This window comes from Pangasianodon hypophthalmus, chromosome 20, assembly GCF_027358585.1.
Source record: "Pangasianodon hypophthalmus isolate fPanHyp1 chromosome 20, fPanHyp1.pri, whole genome shotgun sequence".
Lineage (NCBI taxonomy): Eukaryota > Metazoa > Chordata > Actinopteri > Siluriformes > Pangasiidae > Pangasianodon > Pangasianodon hypophthalmus.
In genome coordinates, this window is record NC_069729.1 from 15,846,791 (window position 1) to 15,863,079 (window position 16,289).

Sequence of the window (16,289 nt, forward strand, 5' to 3'; positions counted from 1 at the left end):
TATAACATTTAAACCTAGTAGATTAGTTAAAAAAAGAAATACTTACGAAAGCCTGCAAATTCTTAAAGCCCTGAGTGTCTACTTTCTTATGAGACATTAACCCCTACTGTGGAGTGTGACATCACAAACAAATTCAATGCTGAACACGGGCAACCCCCAAAACAGGCGTCTGGCCTCTGGCCCGAGATAAACCTAGAAATTCCGCACTGCCCCTTTAAGAAAACGCGTTTCCATGGTTGCACAGACCGGAAGTAGCGCGGACCTGTATCCCGGAAAGATGCTCAGACAAAACATGCTAGCTATTCGTTTAGCAAACGCATTTTGTAAATAAAAGTGCAGTTGTACTGAGTTTTATGTCTGCTTTAAAAGTAAGTTTGCTATAAAGGTTGACAGCTGCGGCTTTTTAAATGTTAAGTAGCTACCTTTAACGCAAGAGAGTCCACCATCGGTGAGTAAGCTAGTAGTTTATATCGAACTAGCTACATACACGGCTAAATGTAGCAGTTAGCACGCTAATTATCGATGTCTTGTTCGCGACCCCCTTTGACAGTGTTTCCTATTTGTACTTTCCGTTTGTATTTAGTAGTTATGGCTAAATTTAAAGGGTTAAAGCTTTCCAGCCGGCTGTGTTTTAAAATGGTTCGTTTCTCGAGGATTCAGCTGTTCACTAGTGACCTCTAGTGGTCTGTCTGTATATATATATATATATATATATATATGTATATATATATACATACAGACAGACTGTACATGACTATATACAGACTATATATATATATATATACATATATATATATATATATATATATATATATATATATATATATATATATACAGTCAGGTCCATAAATATTGGGACAGTGACACAGTTTTGGTAATTTTGCCTCTGTACACCACCACAGTGGATTTGAAATGAAGCAGTCAAGATGTGACTGAAGCGTAGACTTTCAGCTTTAATTCAAGGGGTTTAACAAAAATATTGCATTAACCGTTTAGGAATTACAGCCATGTTTTACAGAGTTCCTCCATTTTCACAGGCTCAAAAGTAATGGGACAAACTAATATAATCATAAATATTAGGATTATTTTTATTACTTGGAGGTAAATCCTTTGCAGTCAATGACTACCTGAAGTCTGGACCCCATGGACATCACCAAATGCTGAGTTTCCTCCCTTGAGATGATTTGCCAGGTCTTTACTGCAGCCATCTTCAGTTGCTGCTTGTTTGTGGGTCTTTCCGCCTTCAGATTTGCCTTCAGTAAGTGAAAAGCAGCTCAGTTGGGTTAAGGTCAGGTGACTGACTCGGCCATTTAAGAACATTTAATTTCCAAGCTCTTGGGCTGCTTTCACAGTATGTTTTGGGTTGTTATCCATCTGTACTGTGAAGCGCTGTCCTATCAGTTTTGCAGCATTTGACTGAATCTGAGCAGAAAGTATAGCTCTGTACACTTCAGAATTCATCCTGCTACTTCTATCAACAGTCACATTATCAATAAACCCCAGTGACCCAGTTCCATTGGCAGCCAAACATGCCCATGCCATAACACTGCCTCCACATGTTTGACGGATGATGTGGTATGCTTTGGATCATGAGCCCTTCCTTTCCTTCTCCATACTTTTCTCTTCCCATCATTCTGGTACAAGTTAATCTTGCATCAGAACTGGTCAGGCTTTTTTTAGAGGTTTTTTAGCAAAGTCTAATCTGGCGTTTGTGTTCTTGAGTGTTACCAGCGGTTTGCATCTTGAGGTAAACCGTCTGTATTTACATTCATGAAGGTGGCTCTTGATTGTAGACTTTGACAATGATACGCCTACCTCCTCCAGAGTGTTCCTGACTTGGCTAGATGTTGTGAAGGGGTTGTTCTTCAATAAGAAAAGAATTCTGCAATCATCCACTTTAGTTGTTTTCTGTGGTCTCCCAGGCCTTTTGGTGTTGCTGAGCTCACCAGTGCATTCCTTCTTTTTAAGAATGTACCAAATTGTTGATTTGGCCCTCCTAAAGTTTCTGCTATCTCTCTGATAGGTCTGTTTTGGTTTTTCAGCCTAATGATGGCCTCCTTCACTTGCATCAACACCTCTTTGGACGGCATATTGAGAGTTCCCATGAACAGCTTCCAAATGCAAATTCAACACTTGGAATCAGCTCCAGACCTTTTATCTCCTTAATTTATCATGATATAAGGAGGAAACAGGCCACAGCTGGCCATGAAACTGCTTATCAGTCAATGGTCCCATTACTTTTGAGCCTGTGAAAATAGAGGAACTCTGTAAAAAATGGCTGTAATTCCTAAACGGTTAATGCAATATTTTTGTTAAACCCCTTGAATTAAAGCTGAAAGTCTACGCTTCAGTCACATCTTGACTGCTTCATTTCAAATCCACTGTGGTGGTGTACAGAGGCAAAATTACCAAAACTGTGTCACTGTCCCAATATTTATGGACCTGACTGTATATATATATATATATATACAGACAGACTGTACATGACTATATACAGACTATATATATATATATATATATATATATGACCTGTGTACCCTGTGAAAATGTTTTACATGACAGCACTGTGTATGGATCAGTAAATGGCAATAAGAAATAAATGCCTGATGTATGTCATGTCAAATGTAGGAGTTCTGAAAAGTCTGTTATGTTTATTGTATCATAAACTATAGCAATAATCCAGAGAGCCACAAACAAACTTTCCTTACCCGTGGTGAAATAAAACGGCGACAAAAACGATATGACAGATCCAGTATTCAATTTATTGAATCCAGTATTCAATAAATAATTCTTCTATTAATAACATTCACAACAAACAGCTCTTCCACCATGTGCAAACCATCTGTTTTCTGAATAATTATATTGATCTATAAATGATATATTGTTCAGTTGTAAAATGAGCAAAATGAGGTCTTCAGCTCACTAAACTGCTACTGATAACAGCCCACAAATTGTGTAGGGAATCATGACATTATATGGCACACTCGAAACAACCTCTGAAGACTAAAGCTCCCTGGACTCCTAGCCTTTACATTTAATAATGATGGTACAAAATGAAGGAGTTTTAAAGAAAGTGTATTGGTATAAAGAATAACATCTAATTAGGTATCATTCAGTTTTCATTTGAAAATGTGAAGTTATTGAATAACATTCTTCATTCTGAGATTGTTGTCAATTTGACATGATCTTGACATGGATTTGTCCATTCTTTAAAGCTGCTGTCACACACACACACACACTCTGCTGGAATTTATTTTATAGTATAGAATTTCTTTTATAGTTAAAAAGCAAATGTTCGAGAACCCCTGACCCCAATTACGTGCCCTAAATCATGTCGTAATGTTTATATATATATGTACATTTTTTTAGCATTTAGTTGTAAAGCAGATTGAGGGGAGAAATTTAGTAAAAGGCAACTGTAAAATAGCTAATTATTTATATCATGAATAAAGTAGATAAATCTTGTGCAAGCGTTATGATTTCCTGTCTATCTGTACAAAGTTCCTGACTATTTAGTGTCCAGTAGATACGTTAAACTAAACCGTGTACGTTGTACTATATCTTGTGCAAGAAAAAAAAGACAAGCATTAATGGTACCATTTGCATTAGCCAGTCGTTGACTCGCTGATCATGGTTTCGCGTCTTGATACATAGCTTCCCTTTCAAGCCCAAACAGACACACACATTTACTTTGGCTATACTAATCAAGTTTAAAGAAATGAATTAGCCTGTCTGAAATTATCAGGATTTCAAAGCAAATTATCATGAGTTCAAAGCAGATTTCAAAGAGAATTACTTGCTGTTATGTATATCATATCACAGACCTCACCATATGGTTTAGGGTTTTTTATTTATTTATTTATTTATTTATTTATTTTTTACATAAATTATCAGAGCTTGGAATCTTGCTTGAAAATCATTAACAGCCTCATCGTTTTTGTACTGTTTCAGGTCCAGCACCATGCGCGGTGATCCAGTGGACTGCATAGTGAAATCCCCAGTGGCTCTGCAGCTCGGCGATGTGGTGACCGATTCAGTCCGTCCCGGTGTTTATATCACAGACGTCGTACTTGCAACGCCGGTCAATGTAAGCATTTCGAAAAAGCGAGCTGGTGGCTGCTAAACATCTGCTTAAGTTAAGGTGCTAGTACTACATTTCACTCAGGTATAAGTTGTAAGGAGAAATAATATTAATGATATAAAATAAAACAGAGAGACATATAAGGAAAAAAAACTTAGGAGCGTGCTGAAAATAATCAGCGTTGGTGCGGTGTGTGTGTGAGACCCAGTGCTAAGCGGAGTTACTGACACCACCTTGAAGTTGAGATTTTTTTTAAAATTTTGTTACCAACCCAAACATGATTTTTAATGATAACCTTAATTATACAGGTTGGTTTATTCCTTTATTCCTTTTTTTTCTGTATCTACAGCAAAATTAATGGTATTTCTGTCCCACTGTAGACTGTAGTGTCGCTTCCAGAATCATAAATGTGTTGCATAACTCACCTAAGTGTCAGAAATTCTGGGTCTTGAAGTAAGTAAGACAGGCACTTATTAGTTTGAATTGGCAGTTTAATTGCTAATCCTGTCTGTGTAGCTGTACTTGTGATGAATCACTATTCAGTAAAATATATAATTCATATTTTCATTAGTGCGGCACATTTCTTCTAACATTTATTCACTGTTTCACAGGCTTTGCTTCATAATAACTTAATAGCAGACTATAACTGTTTTATGAATAGTTCAATAAGTAGTTACGGTCCTGTCTCTGAATGCTGGCCCAGCTTCTAAAGTACTTAAACATTCTCCAATTCAGAGCCTCTTGTGAGTCTGCGTTAGGGCTGGAGTGATATATTGTTAAAACTGGCTGACATTAAGGTTCTAGTGACTTCTGTTATAGGAAAAGTGCATTAATGAATATGGTGCTGTCTTCAGTGACCATGCTTTAGGGTGCACTAATCAACCACAGATCTGTTGTGTGAACAGTTTATTCAAGGTGTAATTATACATGTTCAGATGGTGATTTGATGGTGGTGGTGACTAGGATTTGAAGTTGCAACTATAAATATGCCTTATTCCAGACTTTTAAAGTTTCGTTATAATTATTTACAGCATAAGTGGCTGTAAATACGTTTTGGTTGCTTCATTGCGTCCGAGAATATCAGTAATGTTTAACTAATATTGCTATTTACTTCATTTTTGACCATATAAAGTTATCGAAAAGTTTGTCTTTAAATTGATATCAATGTCAAGCATGCCTTTTTTTGAATTTTGGTCCTCTAGATTCAGGAAATCTCCTTCAAGAACTACTACACAGCCTATTTGACGGTGCGAGTGTTGAAGAATGAGGAAGGGAGTGACGAGAGATCCGCTAAGTGGTTCACCTGTGTGAGAAACTATGGCCTGATGTCCAGTCCACACACTGAAGGAGGATCACAGGACTACTTTTCTATCTACAGACAACAGGTCAGCCTAAGATACGTCCATATGCTGCTGTGTATGTCTTCTTCTGTTACAGCCCATGTACCTCAAGGTTTGACGTATTGTGTGGTCTGAAATGCTCTTCTGCTCACTGTGGTTGTGAAGAGTGGTTATTTGAGTTACCACAGCCTTCCTGTCAGCTCGAACCAGCCTGGCGATTCTCCTCTATCCTCTCTCATCAACAAGGAATTTCCATCCACAGAATTGCTGCTCACTGAATGTTTTTTGTTTTCTGCACCATTCTGTGTAAACTCTAGGGTCTGTTGTGCATGACAATCTCAGGAGATCAGCAGTTTCTAAAATACTCAAACCATCCCATCTAGCACAAACAACCATGCCATGGTCAGAGTCACTGAGATCATATTTTTTCTGATGTTTGATGTGAACTTAACTTTAACCTCTTGGCCTGTATGTGCATGATTTTATGCAAAACCAACAAGGAAAAAAAAAAAAACATTCAGCTTTAAACCACGCTCCATTCAGTTTTAAAACCAGATACAGATGCGGATATTTGTAGCACCAAATAGTTATAGATACATATATTCATCTAAAGGTAAAAATTTCCATAGGGACAAAAATGTATCACAAATGCCTTGAAAGCATTCTAAGCACCATATGTGTCACAATACCAAACTAACAACAGACTCCCAGCAAAAAAGTACTGTTGTATTTTTTTTAGTATAAAAAAAAACCCTAAAAACAAGTTTAATTAATTAATTACTTAAATAAAATACATCAGACTATGATATCTCAGGAAAGTCTAATGCAATTTAATTTATCACAATATCGATATTGCCCAGTACTACAAAAATCCTATTTTAGTGTTATGGCTAATAAATTTTGAGAGATGCAAAGAGTTGTCTCTTTCTGTCAGACATGAAGAAAAGTTTCAAAGAGAAAAAAAAGGAAGGAAGAAAGAAAAAGGCAATGGATCCTTGGAACTGTTAACTTTCTGGCAGCTATTCAGCACTCAGAGTCATTTACATCTCTATGGATCCTGTTTGCCCAGACCTTGATCTCAGAGGTTTTATTTTATAGTAATTATCCTCTTAATTAAATGAGATCAGCCTCCCTGTTTGAAAGGCTGGGTAATGCTATGCTAATATTTCAGTGTCCTCACATTGTCAGGGTGTTAAATGATCTAATGAGAAGAGATGATTCACTGCTTTAGTTTTACCAATATTAATACGCAGAACCTTTCCCCTTTAACGCCAAATGTTACAGCAGTCACATCAGTCATGTGACAACCACTGCAATCCATTTTTTTGTAATATTTGGTTTACAATATTTACAAACTTTATCCCAGGGTGCATTGAATATACAGTCAGCTCCATAATTAATGGCACCCTTGAGTAAAAAAAAATGTCTCATTACCATAAAATATGAGAGGAATCTAGACTTTAATTGAAGAAAATGTACTATAAGAAGAAAATATCAAAAATATGTACAATTATTTTAAAAACTGTCACAATTATTGACACCTCTTCAAATACTTACTAATTCTTTACTTTTTAATTCAGCTGAGTGTTTAGAAACTCGTAAGCAGTCATCTACTACCTCGTGTTTCACTGTGGTATAAATATGAGGTGACACAGAGACCAAAATTCTTTTAGTCATTCATCAGCATGGAGAATACTGTAACTGTAATCGTGGAGCTGACTGTAACGGTAGTATATTTTAGAATTTCTATATCACATTGTACTGCCTGCTTATCAGTAACAATACAGTAATTTTTGATATTTGATGATTTTTGCATTGCAACCCTTTTTCCAGAATTTCCAGACAGTCACATTCCTATAACTGCACACCTTTCCTTTTAGCTTTACTGTAATTACTGAATATGCTTTAGGATTTTAATTGAATAATAAGCTGGGAATTTCTGAGGTTTTCATGCTCTTTGTATTATAAGCACACTGTTTTTTTGGGTTGCAATCAAAGAGAAAGCTGACACTGAAGGTTGAACCTGCAGAGATTTTTAGGGAAAAGAAATGTACAAAAACAATTTTACCTAAATAAATAGGCAAATACACTCTTATCTTAGGAGATATTGTCAAGTGAGCTTAAGAAACCTCACGCTTCCAGTTCCATGGGATGCAAATAGCAGTTCCATTTTGCTTTTGAAGAATCGCATTCTAAAGCAAATAACATCTCAGATTGAACTGTTTCTCTTGTTTCCCTTCAGTGATTTAATTTCCAATTTCCAACGGCTTGTAGTTTACTTATTTGTCTGATGTAATGTTGAACAAATTTTTTTGCGTCACGCTGTCGGGATGCAGGAGGTTGGAAAAGACTGAACTTGCCCTTGAAAGTCTCAAACCTGTCACATTAATTCTGCACCATTATATTTAGTGAAGCCTTTTCTTCTGTTGTGCTGGCTGACAGATGCTGACGGATCCAGATAACGTTATTACCGTGCGGCTCATACTGAGACAGCCTTCTTCAGTCTGGCTGAATTTCAACATAGAGGACATCAAAATATACTCATTGGCAGACGAAGTAAGTATAAAACAAGGAATCCCTACTCAAGATGAAGTTTTTACATTCATCATTGGTTGTAAATCATAGCAAGTATATAATAATGTAGTCTCCCATTGTGTTCCACTTCCTGTTGGTGTAGTTGGCCATTCTGTAGTAAAGCTACTATATTATATTCTACCCTGCTATAGCATTGCAGTTAGTGTATATCTATTTCACATTTCCTCAGCACACCCCTAGGTCTCCATGTTTTTCTTTTCCCAGGAATCAGAGAGAGACGTTCCTTCCTGGTTATCTACCATCACACCTGCTGAAGAGCCTTTTGATTTGAATGTAAGTATTTCAGCGTTGCGGAAAGAGCTGTGTTTAATGCTAGATAATTACATTTCTGAGCATCTTACATTGCATGAAGATCACTGGACATTCCAAGGAGATTGTCTTACGTGTCTAACTTAGACTTTCTGTACAATGTAAAGGAATTTTACTGTTCTTCCTCAATCAGCACGGTAATGAGTTTCTATTAACGTTGCCCCTCTACTCTATAACGTGATTAATGTTCTAAGGACCATTGCCCTCTACTGCCATTTATCACCCTAAGACATTAATTGACTGAGATGACTGAAAGACAGTGTTACTCACACAGTACTTATTCTGTGTTTTTATCTAGATTTATTGTTCTGGGTCACTGAGTTACTGAGTTATTAAATAGATGAATCCTTGTTGTATCAGGGGCTTCCCGATCCAGACACAGTGTCATCTACTATTCAGCACATGTGGGCTCTCACTGAGATCATGCAGTCAAACCAGACCTCCGCCTCCATCGGCCGCTTTGACGTGAGTCCCAGCTGTTCAACGAGTGATGAGTGTTAAACAGTGCAATCAAACTCAAAGACTAATTACAGATAGCAAATAATAACAATCAGAAGTGATAAAATATATGCATATTGCATTTTATACCATAGTTGAATTCTTAAATCTGATGGGTCAGAAGGTGTTGATTAATTTTCTATAACGTTATTGTTTCCATAGTAACAACTCATTCATAGGTACTTGTATGATGCTCCACAATAATATAAGGCTAATAAAATAAGTGTTATTATACAACAACAACAAAAAAAAGTATAATTGTTGATATGGTGAAGTTTTCTGTAAGGAGACGTTTATTTAACATTTATGGAATAAGTCTCCAGTGTCCGTGCCACAGGGAAGTCTTGTAATTTTCTCATGCTTCTCAAATACAGAACACTTTGGCATCTGCTTTGGAAATTGTGATGTAAACATCTTTAGATAATAGTCAAAAATACATAATATGACCAAAGGTTTGTGGACACCTGGCCATCATGCTCCTATGTGTTGATTCCGTAAACTGTTGCCACAGATTTGGAAGCACACAAGCACACAAGCACATTGTGTATAATGTCTTTGTATGCTGTAGCATTACAATTTCCCTTCACGGGAACTAAGAGTCCTAAACACGTTCCAGCATGAAAATGCAACGAGGTCCATAAAGACATGATTTGCCAAGGTTGGGTGTGGATGAACTTGAGTGCCCTGCAAAGAGCCCTGACCTCAACCCCAGTGCTCTTGTGGCTGAATTGGCAAATCCCCACAGCCACGCTCCAAAATGTAGTGGAAAGCCTCAGAGAAGACTGGAGGTTATTATAACAGCAAAGTGATATTAGATCTGGGAAGGGATGTTCAGAAATATGAGTGTTATGGTCATGTGTCCACAAACTTTTGGCTATGCGTGTGTCAATCCCACTATAACTGATGTGCTATTCTTATTTTAGATATTATATTAGACTTGCCTTTCCGCCTTTAAACCAAATGACTCACTTCTGGTTTTTTATTCTTCTCTCCATTTCCAGGTAGATGGCTGCTATGACGTCAACCTGCTTTCATACACATAACAGGAAGTGACCAGCAGTTTAGAGCTTATTACAAACTAGGCAATGGTATTCAAGCATTGCTGTGTCTCAAATGGAGCTATACACATTGTATTTCACTGTGTTGTACCTAATTATTAAGATCTCAAAACGAACACTACTATCACTTAGCACTAAATGTAAATGATAAGTTATCATGCTGTGTTTCATTTCATGGTTCCTATTCTTGGCTGACAGGAGTGCACCCGTTATGATCTGCCTTTGTTGACACACTCCTCAAGGTGTGTTGTACATTTTGAGATGCTTTTCTGTTCACCACAGTTGAAAGAGTGGTTATTTGAGTTACCATAGCCTTTCTTCAGTTCGAGCCAGTCTGGCCATCAACAAGGTACTGCTCACTGCTGCTCACTGCATGTTTTTTTGTTTTACACATCATTCTATATGATTACTAATGTCTCAAACCAAACAATACCAATTTAGCACTAACCGTAAACGATAAGTTACAGTATGGTACTTCACGTCATTGAACTGCACCAGAACAGCCTCCTCAGGAGCAACAGGCTTTGATTTTTAAAAGTCAAAGTTTAAATTTAAAGTGTAACCTAAAGCATAGTGCCCTCTGGTAGCTCCGCCCCCTATGCGTAATAAAGTGTTTTCAACTGCATAGTGCAAACAGCTTCTAGTTCATGTTAGTTCATTATCTGGATATTCATAGTATTTATAATTCACTAGGTACAGTGAATTTCTTAGTGTATAAAGTGCACCATTTGAGAAATATATATATATATATATATATATATATATATATATATATATATATATATATATATATATAGCGTGTATATATATATATATATATATATATATATATATATATACATATATAAAATGTATATCCTCCCATGCAGTGCTTGTGTTATAGTAACAAGTTATTTAATTTATTCATAAATTTAATTTATTAGTTTGGACATTATTAGTTTTGTACATAACGAAATATAAACCATTTAATATATAAACCATATAATACAACAAAACATGCAAAAGTAAAACCATAGATCATAGTAAATTCTATTCAATAAGTCAAATTCTCCAGATTTGGAAATATCCTCATATGGCCTGGAGTCAATATTTTAATTAAAACACTCAATTTCATTAAATTATGAAAACGTACAGCTTGTATCAGGTAATCTTTTCCCCTATCTTTTAAGAAAGCCAAGTGTCAACATTTCCATTAATCTGTTAATCTCTGCTTCATTTAATCCTATTCTAAGGTGCTCCACACAGCATACATAATCAGCTAATACTAAAAGCCCAAAGGAACACAATCATCTCTATATTCCGGTCTCAATATCTCCTGAGATCTCTGTCTATTTTTAAACATTAATGAAATGCGTTAATTAAAACTCAGCAGGTTCATTGGAAATCAGTATTCGGCATCCGAGTGGACCTCCGTCTGCCTCTCCCTTACATTAGAGATGTCATCTGATATGCAACATTAGTAGCCAAATTTGAATGCATCCACTCTGAAATCTCCCAGCAGTCAGCGAGAGGACGGACGTCTTAATGCTTTCTCATTGGCACCTTGTTAATATTTATGAGCGTGAAGAAAATAGCATGCAAATCCATCTATGGCCCTGCATTTGCATGATTATGCCAAGGGAATTCAAGTAGTGAAATACAAACATACTTTTGACTGTCTGACTGTTAAATGTTCCCTCAAAGTAGTTTCAGCCCCAGCGGTTTTAGCGAAATAGAACGACTTTTCTGTTTGTGATTTCATGCTCTTTGAATTTTATGACTGTATAATGCAGTGGAGTCAAATTTGTTTATTACAAACAAAAAAAAAAGCATGTCATTGAATTAAATATCTGCCAAAAATATTCATCACACAGTTCTCATTTGCACAAAGAAATTCCACAAGATGGCAGTAGATGCATGCTTCTAGGGGTGAAAAGCATGACTGTAATGAAACTTTTTTTTTCCTTTTTACATTATTTACTTCACCATGCAGTCTATTCAAAATTACTGTCAATGTTCATTTCTGCATAATGTAAACATGACCTGCTACACCATTTACACATTACACAACGGTTTTACCTTTCCAGTGGTATCAATATTTACAAATGTAAATATGAATTAGAGATATTTAATCAAATGTGGTGCCTCCTATTAAATAAAAGGTGTAAAAGAAATGTTGATTGTCATCAGATTTTAATATTATGAAAAAGTGGCCTTAAGTTTGTATAACATTTTCAAAAGTTACAACTTTACCTCTGACTGTTAAAAAGTGCTGACACTGGAGACTCCCTCCAAAAATGCTAAATAAACAATTTTTAAAAATTTTAAATAAATAAACAAATGAATGAATGAATGAATGAATAAATAAATAAAGGATCATCTGCCATAGATGTACCTGTGGAATTTGTTAGTATGGAAACAATATTGTATTGAGAGCATTAGTATAAACCTGCGATTTGCCTTGCAGCTGGAACTACTTTCAGAGCTGCACCTTTAGAAATTAATCAAAACCTTCTGACCAATCAGAATCATAGAATTCACATTTTTGAAAGGTGACACTGCTGTTTTGATGGCAGTTTAAATAATATGATAGTGCTGTGAAAAGTATTTGGCCTTCCTGATTTCTTCTGTTTGCATGTTTGAATTTAATATAAGATCAAGATAACCTGAATAAACACAAAATACTTCTTTCCAGTGATAATTTCATTTATTGAAGGAAAAAAAAGTTATCCAACATCTACTGATCCTGTGTGAAAAAGTAATTGAGCCTTTAGTTTGCTCAATCAAAGAATTAACCACATTTCTGAAAGAGATCAGAAAGAAAGTGAATTGAAACATATTCTGGAAAAGGTTACAATGTCATTACTAAGGCTCTGGGACTCCAGTGAACCACAGTGAAAGCCATTATGTCCAACTTGGAACGGTGGTGAATCATCCCAGTAGTGGCTGGCCTTCCAACATTCCTCCAAGAGCGCATCGTCGATTCATCCGTGAAGTCACAAAAGAATTCAGATGAACATCTAAGGAACTGCAGGCTTCGCTCGCCTCAGATAATGTCAGTATTCATGATTCAACCATTAGAAAGAGAATGGGCAAAAACAGTATCCATGGGAGAGTTGCAAAGTGAAAACCATTGCTAACCAAGAAGAACGTAAAGGCTTTTCTCATATTTTTCAAAAAAACAATGATGACCCCCCCAAGCCTTTTGGAATGATGTTCTGTAGACTGATGAGTCAAAAGTGGCACTTTTTGGAAGACATGGGTTCCATTAGATATGATGTAAAGCTAACACAGCATTACACAACACGGACATCATACCAGCATTCAGACATGGTGGTGGTAGTGTGATGGAGTGGGGATGCTTTGCTGCTCCAGGGCCTGGGCGACTTTCCAAAACTGAGGGAACAATGAAATCTGCTCTATATCAGAAAATACTGAAGGAGAATGTCCGGTCATCAGTCCATGATCTGGAGCTCAAGCGCAATTGTGTTATGCCTAGTCAATGTCCTGAATTGACCCTCATTTAGATGCTGTACCTTAGCAGGACCTTAAATGGGGAGTTGATGCTCGAAAGTGCTCTTAGCTTTACTGAATTAAAGCAATTCTGCAAAGACAACTGGGCCAAAATACCTCTACAGCCATGTCAAAGACTAATCTCCAGTTATCGAGTATTTGTGGCACAACCAGGTATTACGTTTAGGAAGGGATTTACTTTTTCACATGGGTGATATAGGTGCTGCATAAGCTTTTCCTTCAATAAATGAAATGATCATTTAAAAACTGTATTTTGTGTTTACTCAGATTGTCTTTGTCTTGTATTAAATTTAGTTTGAAGAACTAGGGGCATATACCTTTGCATGGCACTGTACATATTGTGTGTCTTGAAAATGTAAGAATTGTGTTGCCATATCACCTAATCACATGTCTTCATCTTGCAGGTGAAACACTGTTATTGATCGGAAAATATCAAGAGAGATACTTGCAATTATACTGCAGCTTTCAGCATCTACAGTTGTTCTTAAAAGGTCTTTTGCTACAGCTTAACATTACACTTATTCCTTTAGCAGATGCTTTTATCTGAAGTGAGGCCAAACACAGGCCAAGCATCAGGCTGTTCAAAGACTTGATAGAAGTGCTGCAGAACTAAGCGTTCACCACCAGACCACCAAGCAAGTGCAAGACAGTTTTAGGAAGAACCAAAGGTACAAACATTTGGATGAAGTGCTACAAAATGCAGCCAGTTGAACTCCAAATCATAGTCTATGGTAAATAATGACACACATTATCTACAGTAACAGTGTAAAATGAGTAATTGTAAGATACAGTGGCTTTAATTAAAAAGATAATCATGTAGCATCAGTGTCTTTGGGCATTTCATTTGAGACAAAGGGAAAAAGATGAAGGGAAAAAGGGGGAATTGTTGAAATGTTTTAATGCACTAAATTCTGCAGTTAAAAACAGCTTTAACATTGTTTCAGCGCAAATGAGTTCTCACTCTGATTGTGTCTCAGGTGTCTCGTAAATTCCACATTTGTCCTTTAGCAAAATATTTGAATTTTAGCTTGGCCATTAATGGCATTTGTAAAGAATCCTTAATTGAAAAAGGATGAAAAGAAAAGGAAAGATTTAGACAGGTCCTCTCCTTTTTTTTTTTTTTTAGTCTGCGAACCTTAGCAACACTGCAATCACTTGAGGTCAAAATGATTTCAGCCCTCAGAGGCGCTTCGGTAAACTTCTCTCTACTAGAAGGAAATGAGTCACAGGTCATGTATGCTAAACTTTACAAGTGAAACAATGTACTGTTAAGTGTGAAGGAACTTTTAAAATCATTATTTCTTCCTGAAATATCTGGAAGATTTGTATGTAAAGTATGATGTGTCCTATCAAATGTAGTGTTTGAAATAAGAAGTGTATAGGTACGAGGATTTCAGGATCTGTAGCAAAAAGCTGCAACGAATCGGTCAGTCATAACTGCATGTTCATAGAAACAACAATGATCGCAAAGCAGCCCGTGTTGGTAAGCGAAATTTCCAGGTGCTCTACGTGTTCCTGCACTACTAGTCAACTTGCTAAGTTGTGCTGCTAGAAAAGGATAAAAACAAACCAAACCTAGCTTTTACAACAGCATGACTATGAATAAAAAAATATAAAGCCCGGATACATAATGTTCGTGTCCCGTGTCTTAACTAATTTCTCCACCCTTGATTTGATATACATTTACACCTGGTACAAGTTGGTGCAGCAGTATTTAATTTATGCCCAGGAAGTTTTGACTGACTCAGGTTATAACCAGATGTAAGCCATGTTGTTGCCACCGACCCCAAGTCATTGCAGTGGTATGTTTAAATTCAGTTCTTTTCCATCGGATCTGGAAAGAAATCCCATCAGCCAGTGTCTTTAATGTATGAACACTGAGTGTATTAAAATAACTGAGATTTTCTTCTATATAAATATTCCCACACATGGCAGTGTGTCAGCAGTAACAGAGTTCAGGAGGCACAAAACACCGTAGAGAAGTGTAAAGTACCACTACTAGTCAAGACCTTGAAGAATATGGTGACTTACTAGCTTATTAGTGTCATGTCACAACTCGCAAATGGTTTTTGTAGCCAGCTAGGAGTCTTTCTGTTCTTGTTTAATGAATTTTCACACTATTCCCTGCAGAATACTTTTAGTTCTGAGATATTCTTGGACTGCATAGTATGTTTAAGATCTACCTACATATATTTAATGATGTCCACATGTGAAGGCCATTCCAAAAGCTTCAGCTTGCCTTTCTTGAAATAGTTCATGGTGGAATTTGAGGTATGTTTGGGATCATCGTCCTGTTGTAAAGGCCAGCTTCTTTTCAGCTTCAGTTTCCTGACTGATTATATTACATTTGCTTCCAGAATTTGCTGATATTTCCTGGAATCCATTCTTCTATCCAGCTGTGCAGCATTTCTTGTGCCGCTGGCTGCCACACAACCCCAAAGCATAATAGATCCACCACCATGCTTAACGGTTGGCAAGGTGTTCATTTCATCAAATGCTACTCCTTTTTTCTCCAAACATACCTTTTGTGATTGTGGCCAAATAGTTCCATTTTTACGTTATCAGTCCATAGCACTTGTTTCCAAATTGCCTCTGGCTTATTTAGATATTGTTTTGCAAACATCAGATATTGACTTTTGTGATGAGGTCTCAGGTAAGGTTTCTGTCTGATGACTCTTCCATGCAGATCATGTTTGTGCAAGCAACACTGCAGATTAAAATGGTGCACCTTCACTCCTGTGTCAACTAAACCTTCCTGCAGATCCTTGCTGTCATTTGGGGATTTGCTTTGCCTTTCTTGTCAGCATATGAGCAGTTCTATCTGAAAGTGTTCTTGTTTTTCCAGATCTTGCCTTGACTTTCACAGTTCCCCTTAACTGCTATGTCTTAATGATG

At 36.7% G+C, this 16,289-nt stretch overlaps 1 protein-coding gene across 2 annotated transcripts; it reads left to right on the top strand.

The window, feature by feature from the left end:
* The first annotated feature begins 233 nt into the window (after positions 1-233).
* nicn1 (nicolin 1) lies at positions 234-10,631 on the top strand. Of its 2 annotated transcripts, none has more exons than XM_053242449.1 (7): positions 234-448; positions 3,952-4,087; positions 5,284-5,466; positions 7,864-7,977; positions 8,221-8,289; positions 8,686-8,790; positions 9,825-10,631. In XM_053242449.1, exons 2-7 carry the CDS (start codon positions 3,962-3,964, stop codon positions 9,864-9,866), a joined length of 639 nt encoding a protein of 212 aa, XP_053098424.1. In that variant the 5' UTR covers positions 234-448; positions 3,952-3,961; the 3' UTR covers positions 9,867-10,631. The 2 variants fall into 2 exon arrangements, with proteins under 2 accessions (XP_053098424.1, XP_053098425.1); XM_053242450.1 differs by having other exon boundaries at positions 245-368.
* Positions 10,632-16,289: the final 5,658 nt, after the last annotated feature.

Coding starts and splice junctions, on each gene's coding strand:
- nicn1 (XM_053242449.1), top strand. CDS start 3,962: ATGCGCGGTGATCCAGTGGACTGCATAGTGAAATCCCCAGTGGCTCTG. Junction 5,467..7,863: donor TTTCTATCTACAGACAACAG/GTCAGCCTAAGA, acceptor GCTGGCTGACAG/ATGCTGACGGATCCAGATAA. Junction 8,290..8,685: donor AAGAGCCTTTTGATTTGAAT/GTAAGTATTTCA, acceptor TTGTTGTATCAG/GGGCTTCCCGATCCAGACAC.